The sequence below is a fragment of the Sinocyclocheilus grahami genome, unplaced genomic scaffold (genome assembly GCF_001515645.1).
Source record: "Sinocyclocheilus grahami isolate Dianchi unplaced genomic scaffold, SAMN03320097.WGS_v1.1 scaffold1503.1, whole genome shotgun sequence".
In the NCBI taxonomy this organism is placed as follows: Eukaryota; Metazoa; Chordata; class Actinopteri; order Cypriniformes; family Cyprinidae; genus Sinocyclocheilus; species Sinocyclocheilus grahami.
The window spans coordinates 8,414-25,661 of record NW_015506682.1 but is presented as its reverse complement, the minus strand read 5'-3'; the positions used below and the strand labels follow the sequence as shown (position 1 = coordinate 25,661).

Genomic DNA, 17,248 nt, shown 5'->3' with positions numbered 1-17,248 from the left:
GAGCTGTCCAGACATGTGCGCGTGTGTGTGTGCGCGTGTGTGCGTGCGTGTGTGTGTGTGTGTGTGTGTGTGTGTGTGTGTGTGTGTGTGTGTGGAGAGGTTCAGTATCAGACTGACAGCTTTAATTGTGTGCTTTCCCCTCAGCGGAGGTGTGGAAACATCTCTGTTTGTCTTTGTTGATTTATTTATCTTTCCTTTTAATGAATCCACATAATGAAGGTGGTAACAGTGCAATTAAAGCAGTCGCTCTCTCTCTCTCTCTCTCTCTCTCTCTCTCTGTGTAGGACATCCAGGCGGAGATCGAGGTTCATAATGATGTCTTCAGGGGAGCTCAGAGGAAGCAGTTTTCCTCCAACAGAGACTGGATGAAATGAACCAGCGCTGGAACGACCTGAAGGCCAAATCAGCCAATATACGGTCAGTCACACACACACACACATAAACCTCAAGTTCAAGTGCTCACACATTAATGGTAAGAGCCACTCGTAAGGACAGATGGAGCCGTGTTTCACTTTTATTGTCGATCTGAGTGTGTGTGTGTGTGTGTGTGTACCATTTAAAATGGTCAAATGGACCAACAAGAGAGTGTGAATGTGTGTGTGAGAGAGAGGAAAACAGTGTAATTGTGTTCTAATCTAATTAGGCACTGATTAGTGAACACGTGTAATTACAAGTCTTGCTGATATGTCCATTTACACACACACACACACACCAGGGCTTGACACTTCTTTTTTCTAAGTTAAAAAAATGAGTGCATTAGAAAAACTTTAGGGGTGCAATTAAAATGTATAATGTGTTTCCCTTTAATAAAAGGACACAAAGAGTTTTGAGACTTTAGTCTTTGCAACTTCAGGGATCTTATCTATGCACAATCAGCTTGTAACACTCCAAAGAGAAAGGAAAACTTGAAATCGCATCATATGACCCCTTTAATAATCACATTAGGTTGTATGGAGAATCCCGTTTTTCCTTCACCAAATTTAACACCTCTTCGTTTGTTACACCATGTAAGATATTTAAGACTTTTATGACATTACATTTTATAATCCAGGTTTTTTTTTATTCACACAAATCCCCCTAAATGCATTTTACAGTTCTCGCACATATATTTTTAATCACATATGTGAGTAAAATGCTTGCACTGTTAACCCTTGTGCACACACACACACACACACACGCGCGCGCACACACACACACACACACACACACACACACACACAAGTTTCACCTTTTGCACTCATTCTGTTCAGAGAAAGACTGTTGGAACTGTTGTGTTCAACCACGTGTTTGTGGGAGAATCCTGATGCATTCCAAATGTAACATCTTCATTAGTACCAAGATTTGTACGATTTTTTGAATGGATGTGTAATTGTGTGTGCAGGGCTCATCTGGAGGCCAGTGCTGAGCGCTGGAACCTTCTTCTGTCAGTCCTGGAGGAACTGAGCTGCTGGATCAGTGTGAAGGATGAGGAACTGAACAAACAGATGCCCATCGGAGGAGACGTGCCCACAGTGCTGCAGCAGCAGACCCACTGCACGGTGAGAGCCAGTCTCATCGCTGTCTACCCTCATCGCAGCTACTGTCTCGAATTCAGTTCATACTGTCCCGTCCCTCTCTTCTCAACTCAACTCCGTCATATCAGTGTTGTAGCTTTCTCTCTCATATATCCCTCTTCTCATTGTCTCTTCTCCTCTCTCATCTCGTTCTTCTCAGGTTGTGTCATCTCGTCTCGTCTCATTATGTACCTTGAAACACTCAGCCTTATCAGCTGAGGAAACACAATTAAAAGGGGAATTGTTGTAAATACTCAAATGTTGTGTGTAAAGATGAAGACATTAAAACAGTGGATGAACAAACATATGTATCAACCCTCTACGCACACCTTGGCAATAGAATCACCATTGGCTCGTACATTTTATAGTTTACCCGCCAGACACGTCACGGCTGATTAGTGGGCTGTGCCAACCGGGCGACCAGGATGGTGTGCCCCAGAACTCGAGATGGAAGTGAAAATGAATCATTTGTGTGAGGTCTGAGAGACTTGTCTGTCTGAAAACTTCCACTGATAAAGACACCGAGCCAGTTAAAGAGACGCAGAATGACCTTTATTCCAAGATTAATTGAGTGTAATGAGGCCGTTAAATGAAATGGAAATGGTGATTTTTAAAGTACATGTTTTTATTAAAATAATTAAATAATGTATACAAGTGTTAATTGCATTGTACCATCTCAAGCTAAATGAATATATTGTTTTTAATATATAAATAAGCATAATGTGCTGGGATACATTTATGCCTTTAAAAAGGTAACAAGGTTGACAGTAACAGGGTTGACACTTTCACTGTTTAATATGACAGTTAAGGCTTGAAACTACAAGGAGCTTAATAGAAAGATAATCTGAAGCTGCTTCCACAAGTATCAAGTAGTTTACAAGTATCAGTTGTTTATGAAACAAAATCATGGTAACACGGTTGACATTCAGCTCAGCTCTTTATGAGAAACCAAAAACTATCAGATAACGTGATTAAAAAAACGGAAGCATTCTTGAAGAGATTCATTTCCTCAAAAACGGATTAGGTTAATATATTGCAATTTTATTTTATATTATTATTATTATTCATTTTTTAAAAAGACATTTTATCCTGCATTACCAAAATGATAACAGGGTTGGCATACTTCTCTGGGGACACAAATGTATTTATATATTACATTATTTATTTACTTATCTATTTTTTTTTTCATCTAACATCTTTATATTTATGGTAACACTTTAGTTTAGGGACATATTCTCACTATTAACTAGCTGCTTATTAGCATCACAAGCATATTGGCAGTTTATTAGTGCTTATAAAGCACATATTAATGCTTTATTCTGCATGACCATATTTTAGATCCCTTAATCCACCCCATACCTAAACTTAACACAACTACCTTAATAACTATTAATAAGCAGCAAATTATGAGTTTATGGCAAAAGTCATAATAGTGAAAATTGGTCCTCAAACCAAAGTGTGACTATATACAGTGTTTGTGTATATACACACACACACACACACACACACACACACGATGGTCACAGATAGCACCCGTTTTGTAAAATTACCCATTAAATAAATATACTTCAAAATGTGTCGGTTAGAGAATTATCCCTTAACAGTTATCCTCTCAGCTGGTGTACAGCACAGTTCATGGATATTGAGTGCGTCTCTGCGTGTGGCGGGTGTCTATTAGCATATTCATGTATGTCATTTTTCCACACAGCGTTCATTTGATTATTGGCGATAAAGTGTAAAGAGTACTTGAGGACAGTATCCTTATGTCTCAGTAATAGTGTTTATTAATCATACATCTACTTATCCAATAGACTTCTCTGGGGACACAAATGTATTTATATATTACATTATTTATTTACTTATCTATTTTTTTTTTCATCTAACATCTTTATATTTATGGTAACACTTTAGTTTAGGGACATATTCTCACTATTAACTAGCTGCTTATTAGCATCACAAGCATATTGGCAGTTTATTAGTGCTTATAAAGCACATATTAATGCTTTATTCTGCATGACCATATTTTAGATCCCTTAATCCACCCCATACCTAAACTTAACACAACTACCTTAATAACTATTAATAAGCAGCAAATTATGAGTTTATGGCAAAAGTCATAATAGTGAAAATTGGTCCTCAAACCAAAGTGTGACTATATACAGTGTTTGTGTATATACACACACACACACACACACACACACACACGATGGTCACAGATAGCACCCGTTTTGTAAAATTACCCATTAAATAAATATACTTCAAAATGTGTCGGTTAGAGAATTATCCCTTAACAGTTATCCTCTCAGCTGGTGTACAGCACAGTTCATGGATATTGAGTGTGTCTCTGCGTGTGGCGGGTGTCTATTAGCATATTCATGTATGTCATTTTTCCACACAGCGTTCATTTGATTATTGGCGATAAAGTGCAAAGAGTACTTGAGGACAGTATCCTTATGTCTCAGTAATAGTGTTTATTAATCATACATCTACTTATCCAATAGAAGAGCCTTCTTTATTGCTGCTGTAATTAAAACTATCAATCACAATTTTGTAAAGTCCTGAGAGTGGGAAAGTGTGTGGTATTCTCAGTTTTACTGATAAAGCTTCTGACCGTTACAAGGACAAATGATTTATGCAATATCAGACACTATATTTATCATCATTTCAATAGGATCATTCAAACAAAAAGGAAAATTGTCATCATTTGACCATATATCATTTAAAACTTGTATGTTTTTCCATGGAACATAAAAGAAATGTAGCCAGATGTCCGCACTGTTCTTTTCCATACAGTGACCAGAAAGGACAGAAAAGCACTATAAAAGTATCATAAAACTAGTCTATAAGTCCTCTGAAGCTATAAAAGAGTTTAATGTGAAGAACAGACTGAAATGTATATGCACATAGTTTCTAATTTTTCTTATGTGAGCACTATCATGCAGTCAGTGACCAGAAAGGACAGAAAAGCACTATAAAAGTATCATAAAACTAGTCTATAAGTCCTCTGAAGCTATAAAAGTTTAATGTGAAGAACAGACTGAAATGTATATGCACATAGTTTCTAATTTTTCTTATGTGAGCACTATCATGCAGCATTAATCTTATCACTGTAAGGTTTTTTTTTTTTTAGTCTAGGCACCCTGAAAAGAAATGATGACCTTAAAAAGCTGGAAACTGTCTTTGCACTGATTGCGGTTACTCTGCCGGGCTCAGCTCTGTTCAATACTGGTTTCGTCTGTGTGATTTATTCTGATCGTTTGGGTTGTGAATCCTCGAAGAGTTGAATACGAGACTGAATAAAGCCGCCGAGGCCTAGACATTTAGTCCTTGGTCATAAAGGAGTGTCGTCTTTATCCATTCTTCCAAAGAGTGTTCCAGGTTCAACTCAATTTCAGCTGTGCTGTTTGCTATCACAGAACATTCATTTAACTATAACTAGAATAAATGTTCAAATTCACATAGTGGTAACACTTTAGTGTAGGGACCAATTCTCACTATTAACTAGTTGCTTATTAGCATGCATATTTGCGGCATATTTGCTACTAGCATATTAGTTCTTATAAAGCACATATTAAGTCTTATTCTGCATGAGCGTATTTTAGATCCCTTAATCCTACAACTACCTTAATAACTATTAATAAGCAGCAAATTAGGAGTTTATTGAGGAAAAAGTCATAGGTAATAGATAATGAGAATTGGTCCCCATTAAAAGTGTTATCATGAGACTAATGTTATAGAATAGCTAATCTAATCTGAAATGGCTGCTAATGTTGTCCGTACAGTTTCTGCATTTATAATGCTGCAACAAAAAAGTCAGTTTCAAATAAATGCTGTTCTTTTGAACATTTCATTAATCAGATAATCCTGAAAATAAATAAATAATCAGAAATGTTTCTCGAGTGGCAAATCAGCATATGAGAATGATTTCTGAAGATCGTGTGACACTGAAGACTGGAGTAATGATGCTGAAAATACAGCTTTGATCACAGGAAGAAATTACATTAAAATATATTAACATAGAAAAATAAGTATTTTAAATTGTAGTAATAATAAAAACATTTAAAAATCACAGACCCCAAACACTCTGTGGTGTCGTGGAGAACCTGTAACATCAATGGTATTTTTTTATATATAGTGTAGTCTATATCTGTATGTGCCGTGTCCATGTCAAGTCAAGTCACCTTTATTTGTATAGCGCTTTATACAATGCTGGTTGTGTCAAAGCAGAGTCAAACAGGAATATAGTTTGTGAAGCAAGTAAACCCAGAAACACTGTTATCATGATATGTGCAAGGACACCATAAAGTGACTTGCTTGTATAGAAAAATGATTTCCCATCATTCTCTCTGACAGCACAAGAACAATAATATACAGAAAAAGTGTCACACACCTAATACTCATCTGTGGGCTTTTATTTATTTTTGCTGCAGCGCTAAAAGCTTTCTGCTTTGTGCAAAAAAGAACAACAAAATTGCTTAACCCTTTCACGCATGGTGTCCACTACAGTGGACAGATGTTTGGAAACCATTTTGAACCATTTAGGCTGTAGCACCATGTCCCAAACACCAAGTGGTGAACCCCCAAAGCGCTGTCTACAATTCCATTTAAATATTGTCTTTGTGTCTATTTTTTGTTTTGAGATATTGCATCATATATTAAAAAAGGTGAGTTTACTAAAGCATGTTTCAGCTACAAGAGGCATCTTAAAGGGATAGTTTACCCCAAAATAAAAATGGTCATGATTATTCACCCTCATGTCGTTCCAAACCCATAATAATTCCATTCATCTTCAAAACCCAAACGGAAATATTTTTCATGAAACCTGAAATAGTTCTGTTCCTTTAATGAAAGTCCGAAACTTTCAAACTTTAAAAAAGTTCATGAAGACATCATAAAAGTAATCCATATGAATCGAGCTGTTTAGTCTTCTGAAGACACACCATCACTTTGTTGGCGCCATTTAGCATATATTTGTGAATATATAAATTGTGTGCTTTATTTGATGTCATATTTTATTATAAATAAGATTATTTAGTTGGAAGAGGACTTTTATTTTGTGATTGATAGAGCCAAGATGGAGGCAATACCATATATATATGATGGTTGGAAAATCAACCACATCCATCGGATTATCTTTTTAAAAATGTTTATTAACTTTTTCTTAATCTGAAAAGTTCTCATTTTCTTATTTTTGAATGAGTTGAAAGTGATTAAACCAAATGCAGTGGCACATGGGCAAAACATTACTACACCCTCTTTATGATAAACAGAAATACTTTAGACGTAATAAAAATGTATATGCATAGATCACATCAAATATGCTTTATGGAAGCTCAAACATCCTTAATGTGCAAGAACCGACCTCACTGGCTCCTGCATGTCAAGCAAGTACAGTTGACCTTCTGTTAATATATGCATGTTGATCACTGTTTATACGCCATCAGTGTTTATGTGAATCTGTTGGATTCATATGGATTACTTTTACAATGTTTTTATCAACTTTTTAAAGCGTCAATGGACTTTCAGTGGCGGGGCAGAAATCTTTCATTAGGTTTCATAAAAAAAATCTTCACTTGGGTTTCGAAGCTGAACCCAAGTCTTATGGAAATGACATGAAGGTGAGAATGACAGAATTTCCATTTTTGGGTGAACTAAGCCTTTAATGAAACTGTATATTTAGGCTGGTTAAGGTTATACGGTCTAAACCATGGTATTTATTTTTGTGACTATCAGTGGTCAAGTCAAAAGAAGAAGAAGAAGCAAAAAGCAAACATTAGTAAAAAGCAAAGCGTGGTTTATCCCAAACTACTCAGGATGAGGAAGAACTTAAGGACTGTTGCAAAGCAGAGATGTGTACAATTGTTGAGGTGAGTCACAATTTGTCCGATCAAAAGGGTGTTTACACAACATCGTTTTCAGCTAAAAACAGAAAACCTTTTTGCATTTTGGCCATTAATTTTCATGACAACAGCGTTTCTGAAATTGGGTTTTAAAGTGCAAGTGTTTTAGAACTATACCATAATCGTCTCATCAGTGGTCAAGTCAAAAGAAGAAGAAGAAGCAAAAAGCAAACATTAGTAAAAAGCAAAGCGTGGTTTATCCCAAACTACTCAGGATGAGGAAGAACTTAAGGACTGTTGCAAAGCAGAGATGTGTACAGTTGTTGAGGTGAGTCACAATTTGTCCGATTAAAAGGGTGTTTACACAACATCGTTTTCAGCTAAAAACAGAAAACCTTTTTGCATTTTGGCCATTAATTTTCATGACAACAGCGTTTCTGAAATTGGGTTTTAAAGTGCAAGTGTTTGAGAACTATACCATAATCGTCTCTATGTACACTACAAAAAAGCGAATTTGTGAAAATGATTTACGTCGTGCACATGCGTATTATGTGTTCAGTCATCGCCATCTACTGGCCTGGCATGCATAATACTGCACTTTTAGTAGTTTCAGTGGATCCGTGTGAATAGGAATTGTTTTAAATGTGGGGTAAGCGATTTCTGGTAACCAATGTTGATATTTGAAATCACCAAAACAAACACGCACCTACCCCAAAAGGGTCTCGCCCCTATTTTGATAGCTCCGCCCCACACATTCGTACGCAACCCAGGCAATGATTAGTTCTGTGAAACAAAGCAAAACCAATGTTACACCGGACGCGAGCGGCGCGGCACGACAGAATACTACAGAACTCAATACTACAGGACCACTGCCATAGCTAAAACACACAAAAATGTAGGTGATATTCACTAGTTTACATCCTTATCCCAGTAGTCTTCAGAGTAGTAAAGCAGTGCAGTCTGTCCATTGCTGTGTATCATCCAGCGAGCTGCACACACACACGCGCTCGTATATGAGGTTCTTCTTTGACCTTATATGTGTCTCTTTCTCCATCTTACTCCAATCTTCATGATTTTTTTAATATCGGTCCTTAACATCTCCGTAATGCTGTTTAATGGACCGCTCCTCTTCCTCTCTGTCCTCATCACGGGCCTCTAATGTGCGGCTGGTGCTCGCTAGGTTTACTGTAGCAGGATGTAATTAAAAGGCTTATCACTTCCTCCGGCTCTGTTTAACGACCGTTTCAGAAGTGTGGAGGGTGCCGTAACCCTGCTCTCCAGTCGAGCCTGAGGGGCCCAACTATCAGAGGAATGGTAATCCAGTTTTCCTCTCCGCTGAGATTTGGCTGTTCATTTAATTGTGTGTGTGTCTGACTGTGCAGAAGTCCTGTGCTGCCTGAAGGCAGGAATTAGTTTTGTCAGAGTTAGAGAATGGCTATTAGTTTGGCTAATTTGCGTGCGACCCTGCGGAAATGCCTCGTTTGACCTCGGAGATTGTGTTTGCAATTGCACTTCAATGTCCGTTTTATATGTGCACCCTATCAGTCCTTCACTGCCCTCATTCTCACCTTTTCTTGATCTCTTTGTTTTTCATTTTGCGCTCACTGATCTCCTGCTCACACACAAGCACACACACACACTCTTGGATGGAGTGCTGGCTTACATAAACAATGAACGTATACTGTCAGAAAATGACGGACTGTGGCTGAATGTAATACATGAAAAGTAAGCCAAAAGTAGTCTGGCAAAACTGTTGTTAATTCTATCTATTCATCCGTCCATCCCGTCCATCCATCCGTCCATCCATCCGTCCATCCCGTCCGTCCATCCCATCCATCCCGTCCGTCTGTCTGTCCATCCATCTGTATCTCTCTCTGTCTGTCTGTCGGTCTATCCATCCATCCATACATTTCTGTTTTTTTATTTGTCAGTTTCTCTATCTAGTCCATCCATCTATTTATCTTTTTATTTCTCTGTTAATTGGTCGACTGTTTTCTTAACGATAATTGTTTTTCCCCACCCATTTTTTTTCTTTCTTATTTCTGCTGATTTCTTTCTTTAAGCTCTGTTAATGACTGATTGACGGGATGTGATGTGATGTTAACTGATTGTGTTTTCAGGCTCTGAGGGCGGAGCTTAAGGAGCGTGAGCATTTAGTTCTCAGCACATTGGATCAGGCACGCATGTTTCTGGCCGACCAGCCGATCGAAGGACCCGAAGAGCCACGCAAAAACCTGCAACCCAAAACCGGTGAGAGCTTATTATTTCTTCATCCTGCCATCCTCCCATATGTTTAATGAAAATAAAAGTAGAGAGGAAAGGGAAGAAATGCGTAAGTCTTGTCAAGTCACATGCTTTATGAAGCAAGGAGAGAGAAACCTTTACAGTAAACATTCTGCACTTAAAAACCCCTCTGCAGAAACTTAAGATCAGTATGAGAACATTATACACACACACACATCATCCAGACCAGCGGAGTTTATTTTGACACTCTCTGAGGGATGCTCTTTGATGTAAGTGACTCTCTGATAAGTCGGACACCTCCTGTCAACACACTCTTAACTGCAGTATCTGAAGTTCCACGGCTCTCTGGACACTTCCGCTGGGACCCGCTTGAAAAGCTAATTTAGGACGAACGTCAGACATCGCTTATCAGATAGAAAGAGAGCTGCTTGTGAAGTGTGTGTATGTGCGTAGGCATGCGCAGACGTTTAGGAGGAGTGTGCGAATGCCCAGCGAAACCGGGTTAATTGGCAGATCAGAGACTGCTGGATATTTCCACTTTTCAGAGTCCTGAAGCTCAGTGTTTTCTGTCTTTCAGAAAACACCAAAGTCATCTAGAGCTGAAAGTGTTCACTAAGGCAAGCAGAACTATTACTGCTGGCTGTACTGAGGCTTAGTGATTGAAACAAACATTAAACTGATTTTTTACTTTTCTGTGTAACTCGTCCTGAACTGTTACGTCCTGAGCTACAGACATAAAGGACATCTCAAATCATGTGGCCGCTTGAGGAGAGGTGTGCTGTAACCTGTATTAGAGATTTAGATTTGACTTTCCTAACTCTGTGCAACACAAAGATGTTGTGTCTGACAGCATTATCAAATTAGGCTAAATATTTAAACAGACTGGGCTACGAAGAAAAGTGCAATTTTAGACTAAATAAGGTACAGTTAAAGCAGCACTATGTAACTTTTTCTGTGTTCAAAATTTGCTAAATGTACATAATGAGCGAGTACATCATGAATTCATTTTCCAAACCGTGTTTTTGTCTTATTCCGAATCACTACGGTACACTTCGCCATAGACATAAACTTAGAGAAGTAGCTCTGGTTGGAATGTTCTTCCGCGGGATGTGTGCAGTTCTGTTTATTAACCGCTAGAGCGACAAAAGTTACATAGTGCTGCTTTAAATCAGCATTTTTTCACTTCTTTGTTAATGAGGCGATGTTAATGTTTTTCCCCTTTCCTTTGTGATTAATCATCATAAATCATAGTGAGCTGTTATGGAAGCCCATTTAATTGAAAAAAAAAAATACTTTTTATATCACAGTTATGACTTTTTTCTCAGAATTGCAAGATATAAACTCGCAATTGCATGTTATAGACAGAATTGTGTGATATAAACGTAATTCTGAGAAATAAAGTCAGAACTGTGAGATATAAACTCGGAATTGTAAGAAAATAGTCTTTTTTTTCACAGAATCGGACTTTATAAAACGCAGTTGTGAGTTTATATCTCACAATTCTGAGAAAAGAAGTCAGAATAGCGAGATGTAAATTCGCAATTGCAAGAACAAAAGTCAGAAATGTGAGAAAAATTCACAAATTTTATTTTTTTATTAAGTGGTGGAAAAGGGCTTCCATAATCTATGTTATTTAATTGTGTTGTTATTATTATATAGTAGTGATATAATATTAATAATATTATATAATAAAATATTTTATATTATATTTTTGCATTCATATTATTTATATTAATCTTATATTTTATTTTAATTAATATATTTACAAGCCCTGAAATAAACATGCAGAAAACATGTAAATCAAGGAATTTTGAAGGTGCAGATTCAGTGTGACTCGGCTTATATACTTATTTAATATTCTTACCACAAATTTGCACTTTCAAATTTTTTCCTATTGAAGTCAGCTGGGTTCAGCAGGGCAGTGTTTTCTGATCTATCTCCACATGCCTCACTTTGAACACCTAGAGCAATCTCACATGCCTCCATTGAGTCCTTGAGTGATCTTTCATGATGCTTCCATGTTCTCTTATCCCTGCGATCAAAGCGCAGAGCTCAGCTATCTGAACCGATAACCAGCTCACGCGCTCTGCCGCCCCACGCAAACACACAGCGGGAGCAGCTTACCCAGATAAAATCATACACCACTAATGTTCACGCAAATGCATGTTTTCCAAATTGAACTGTATGTTTTAAAATGCAAAGCAATCTGTTCCAGTGTTCGTCATCAAACGAGCATAAACAAGCCACTGCCACACCGTCACTTTCATTTCCATTCAACCCCTGGTTCTTAATTGAATTTCAAACCTGTCCAGAAACGCTTGAACGCATTTGAATTGTAAATTGATTCTCACACGCCTGAAACAGAAATATAAAGATGAAAGATATACGTGAGCGTTTGCCGAATGGAGAAATCAGTCCTGCCGTTTGTGACGGTGACATTAGCTAAAGTGTCTTCTCACGTCCTCAGAAAGCCTGGAAGCTGAATGAAAGAGCAGCTGTTAATGCTGTAGTCCTGCCTATAGACATGCCCTAGGCACTTTCTAAATTGCCCAAACATCTGCCTCCCGTCGTCTGTAAACCCCTCTCTATTTAGTACATTAGTTGAGTGGACTCATTAGTAAACACTTTCTTAGGTGACCGTGCACCGATCATGTTCTCTAAACACGGTCAGTTGCAATGTGGAAAACTTGAAAAGTCAAGTTGTGGTCGTATTGATAAATGTGAGACTGTTTGTATCAGTCTATTCTGAAACCTAGCAAGCATCCCATCGGCAACATTTTAGGAATCCTACCGTAGGTGTATCCCAAACGCGAAGGGTGTTCCAGACAGTATGTGGCAATCTTCTAACTGATATGATGAGATTCAATAAACAAGCAGTTTGTCTGGATATGAGATGCGATGAAATCAATCAAAATTACAGCCAATCAAACGAGTGTGTAGGCAGACTCTCTTTGCAATAGCACTGCTGTCTCACACTCACGGCAAATGGATGAATACACATCAGATTAATGAATGACACCACTTTAACATATTCAAAAGCGACTGATACAGTCTGTCATGGAACACACAAATGATTGTATCCTTTAAATTCAAAGCAAACTCATTTATTTCCAAAATCTAAGGTAAATGATCCATTATGGCCGTTAAATCAGAGGTATAAAGTATTTGAGTAAATGTAATTAGTTACTGTACATGAGTATGTTTTTGGCTGCTTTGTAGTTTTACTGAGTATCAAAAATTGTAGAAACTTTTACTCTCTACTTGACATTTTTGAATAAGTATGTGTATTGTGTACACCAGTAGATTTTGCATGACACCCTACTGTTTCTGTAGCAGTTTATTTCTGATACAAAAGAAATGATATTGCCATCTACAGGGCATTGAAGGTACTATGTCTCAATCACCCAAACTTGTCAACAAGGCAACTTTTACGCAAATGCAAGTGCAGGGGCAGGTAGTTGTGAATCGCAGGTGTTTCATATATGAGAGGCGGACATGGCCGAGAGCTTTTTGAAGGTTGTTTGTTTGTAGACGTTTAAGAGGCTATTGAGTCAACCTTAATTTGTTGCAGTTTTGAAGTTTTAATTTTTTATTTAAGAAAATAAATGTGATTGCTCTCCTCACAATTTTGACAAGCCTGTTTCAACTGCACTGATTGGAGAGTTTTTGAAGCTGCTGCCAATGATCTGGATGAGCTCACAGATTCTGTAACATCATACATTAGTTTCTGTGAGAATATGTGCATTCCTACCAGGACTCATTTAACATACAATAACAACAAGCCATGGTTCACAGCAAAACTCAGGAAGCTTCATCAGGCCAAAGAGGATGCATTCAGTAGTGGGGACAGGGTCTTGTATAATCAGGCCAGAAACACACTGAATAAGGAGATTAGAGTGGCTAAGAGGAGCTACGCTAAAAAGCTGGAAAACCAGTTTTTAGCCAACGACCCTGCTTCAGTGTGGAATGGTCTTAAAGACATCACAAACTACAAGACACCATCCCCCAGCACTGAGGCGAATTAACAGCTTGCTGAAGACCTGAATGAGTTTTATTGTAGATTTGAAACTCCTGGTCTCACACCCCACACCCGCCCTGACTCTCTACACAGCCATCAACACCTCCAGCAACCCCCCTCTCCCCCACTTCTGCATTTCAGATCAGTGAAGATGATGTGCGTCAGGTCTTCTGGAAGCAGAAGAGAAAGAAAGCACCAGGCCCAGGCTGTGTTTCATCAGCCTGCCTTAAATCCTGTGCTGACCAGCTGGCCCCCATCTTCACACAGATCTTCAACAGATCACTGGAGCTGTGCGAAGTCCCTTCATGCTTCAAACGCTCCACCATCATCCCCGTCCCAAAGAAACCCAAAATTACTGGACTTAATGACTACAGACCTGTGGCTCTAACGTCTGTGGTTATGAAGTCTTTTGAAAGACTGGTGTTGGCTTATCTGAAGGACATCACAGGACCCTTGCTGGACCCCCTGCAGTTTGCTTACCGAGCAAACAGGTCTGGGGATGATGCAATCAACGTGGGACTGCACTACATCCTGCAACATCTGGACAAATCAGGGACTTATGCAAGGATCCTGTTCGTGGACTTAAGTTCGGCCTTCAACACCATCATCCCAAACCTCCTCCAGACCAAACTAACCCAGCTCTCTGTTCCTAGCTCCATCTGTCAGTGGATCACCAGCTTTCTGACAGATAGACAACAGCTAGTGAGAATTGGTAAATTTACATCCAACACCCGCATCATCAGCACTGGTGCCCCTCAGGGATGTGTTCTCTCCTCACTGCTCTTTTCCCTCTACACAAGCAACTGCACCTCTAAAGACACCTCTGTCAAGCTCGTTGCGAAGTTGTCAAGATCGCGGACGACACTACAGTCATCGGCATCATCCAGGACGGTGACGAGTCTGCTTACAGACAGGAGGTTAAAGAACTGGCTGTCTGGTGCAGTTATAACTACCTGGAGCTGAACACGCTCAAAACAGTGGAGATGATAGTGTACTTCAGGAGCAACCCTCCTGCTCTCTCCCAACTCACCATCATGAACAGCACTGTGGCTGCAGTGGAGTCATTCAGGTTCCTGGACACCACAATCTCTCAGGACCTGAAGTGGGACACTCACATTGACTCCATTGTGAAAAAGGCCCAGCAGAGGTTGTATTTCCTTCGCCAGCTGAGGAAGTTCAACCTGCCACAGGAGCTGTGCACACAGTTCTACTCGGACATCATTGAATCCGTCCTCTGCACTTCTATAATTGTCTGATTCAGCTCAGCTGCCAAATCAGACCTTAGAAGATTGCAGCGGATAATCCGGACAGCTGAGCAAATCACTGGCACAACCTTCCCCACTTTCCAAGACCTGCACTCATCCAGAGTTAGTAAAAGAGCTGGTAAAATCATTCTGGACCCCTCACACCCAGCACTTTCCCTCTTTGAACTGTTGCCGTCTGGCCGGTGCTACAGAGCACTGAGCACCAAAACAGCCAGACATAGGAAAAGTGTCTTCCCTCAGGTCATCTACCTCATGAACAGTTAAATGTTCTCGCCACTGTGCAATAAAAAATGTGCAATACCCGACTATCTATACTTACATTTATTATACGTATGCTAGTGACTTATATATTTTACATCTACCCACATTCCCTTGCATAATTTGTCTATAGCACATCTGTACATACAATATACTTTTTATTGTCTCTTGTCTATTGTGTATTGTTTTTACATATTTATTTTTACTCACTTATTTAAATTTTTTGTTATCTGTGTCTTGTCACTTGTCAACCTGTCTGTGTACTGGAAGCTTCTGTCGCCAAGAAAAATTCCTTGTGTGTGTTAAGCACACTTGGCAATAAAGCTCTTTCTGATTCTGACAAATCAGCTGTCTCTTGTTTTTCACTGAAAATTATCTTAGGGGTTGAGGACTAGTGCACCTTTGAGCCTACATGCAGTATGAGTAAAACACTTACTGTTTAAATGGTGATTTGTAATGGAATGGAATGTAACTTGTAATGGTCGTTTTCGCTGTAAGATATCTGTACTTTTACTCAATCAGGCTGAGACCAGATTGTTCGATTGTTCCATCCCAATAATAGAATGCCTTGTTGCCTGCTGAATTTACCTTTTATTACAAAAGCTTCCAAAATGAACATAATTGAGGTCAACTGAAGTGAAGACATGACTTAAATGGAGTTTGCGTCTGTGGTTTTTCGTAGAGCTGAGCCCAGAGGAGAAGGCCCAGCGGGTGGCTAAAGCGATCCGTAAGCAGACTGCAGAGGTGGGCGAGCGCTGGGAGAGGCTCATGGGACACGCGGGCACCTGGCAAGAGCAGGTGGACAGAGCACTAGATAAACTCCAGTATCTCCAGAGCTCCATGGACCAACTGGACCTGCGTCTAGCCCAGGCCGAGGAGCTCAAAGCTGGATGGCAACCCGTGGGAGACCTTCTCATAGATTCCCTACAGGATCACATAGAGAAAACAACGGTGAGCCTAAAACTGGTCTTATTCACAAATGTTGCCATTATTACATCTAAAAATTATAATTCTGTCATCATTTATCATATTTAGGAGCTACTCCTAAATATAATGTAGAAACTTTAAATTTCGATTTGTATTGTGAAAAGCACTATACAAATAAACGTGAATTGAATTGAATTGAATTGAATTTACTCACCTCCATTTAATTCTAAACCTGTATGACTTACTTTCTTCTGTGGAGCATAAAAAAGATGTTCATTAGGATGCTTTTCAATACCAGGAAATAGCAGTTGTCGAGCTTCAAAAATGACAAAAAGCACCCTAAAAGATAATACAATTGTGTAGTGTTTGGAGTATGACAGACTCTGGTAATTTTTTATTTCCAGTTTATGGACAAGAGCTATGTGAACATCCAGTCTAACATCTCCTCCTTAACTCATTCCACAGTAGAAACATAATCCTTTGGGTTTTGAAGAACACAAGGTAGGGTAAATAGTGACAGAATTTCCATTTTTGTGTGAACTATTCCTTTAAGGATTATTCTAGTTAATCATTTTCCTGCCTGAAGCTATTTTTATAGTTTTATCCCACGATGACTCTGTTACACCTCTCACACATGGTACTGTATGAGTCATTGCCAAGCACTCTGGCTGATGATTTATTTAAGTTTGTGTTTGGGCGATATGCAGAGATAAAGGCGGTAATGTGATTTATTTCTCTGTGTGTGTGTGTGTGTTTCAGGCGTTCCGGGATGAGATTGCACCTCTGAAACAGGATGTCCGGGCTGTGAATGATCTGGCAGGTCAGCTGACCCCACTGGATGTCCAGCTGTCCTCCACCACCAACCGCCAGTTAGACAACCTCAACATGCGCTGGAAACTACTGCAGGTCCTTTCCTGTTATTTGCCTTTCCCTTTATTCCCTATTACTTTTTTCCCTTTTCCCTGTTGTTTTTCTGTTCCCTTTTGCTGTGCTCCACTTCCTCTTCCTGTTCCTTTCATGCAGGTGCTCTGCATATTCCTTTTCTTTTTCATTTCCTTCCTTTTTCATTTCCCATTTTCTTTCCTTTTTCATTTCCCATTTCCCATTTCCCATTCCCTTCCCTTCCCTTCCCTTCCCTTCCCT

At 39.1% G+C, this 17,248-nt stretch overlaps 1 protein-coding gene across 1 annotated transcript in view; it reads left to right on the top strand.

Annotated features, from left to right (window-relative positions):
• LOC107570770 (utrophin-like) overlaps positions 1–17,248 on the top strand; it is a 187,253-nt gene that overhangs the window by 167,684 nt on the left and 2,321 nt on the right. The window contains 6 exon segments of the mRNA XM_016257031.1: positions 285–321; positions 324–417; positions 1,382–1,538; positions 9,514–9,643; positions 15,861–16,129; positions 16,865–17,011. Of these exon segments, the coding sequence (XP_016112517.1) occupies positions 285–321; positions 324–417; positions 1,382–1,538; positions 9,514–9,643; positions 15,861–16,129; positions 16,865–17,011 (834 nt within the window).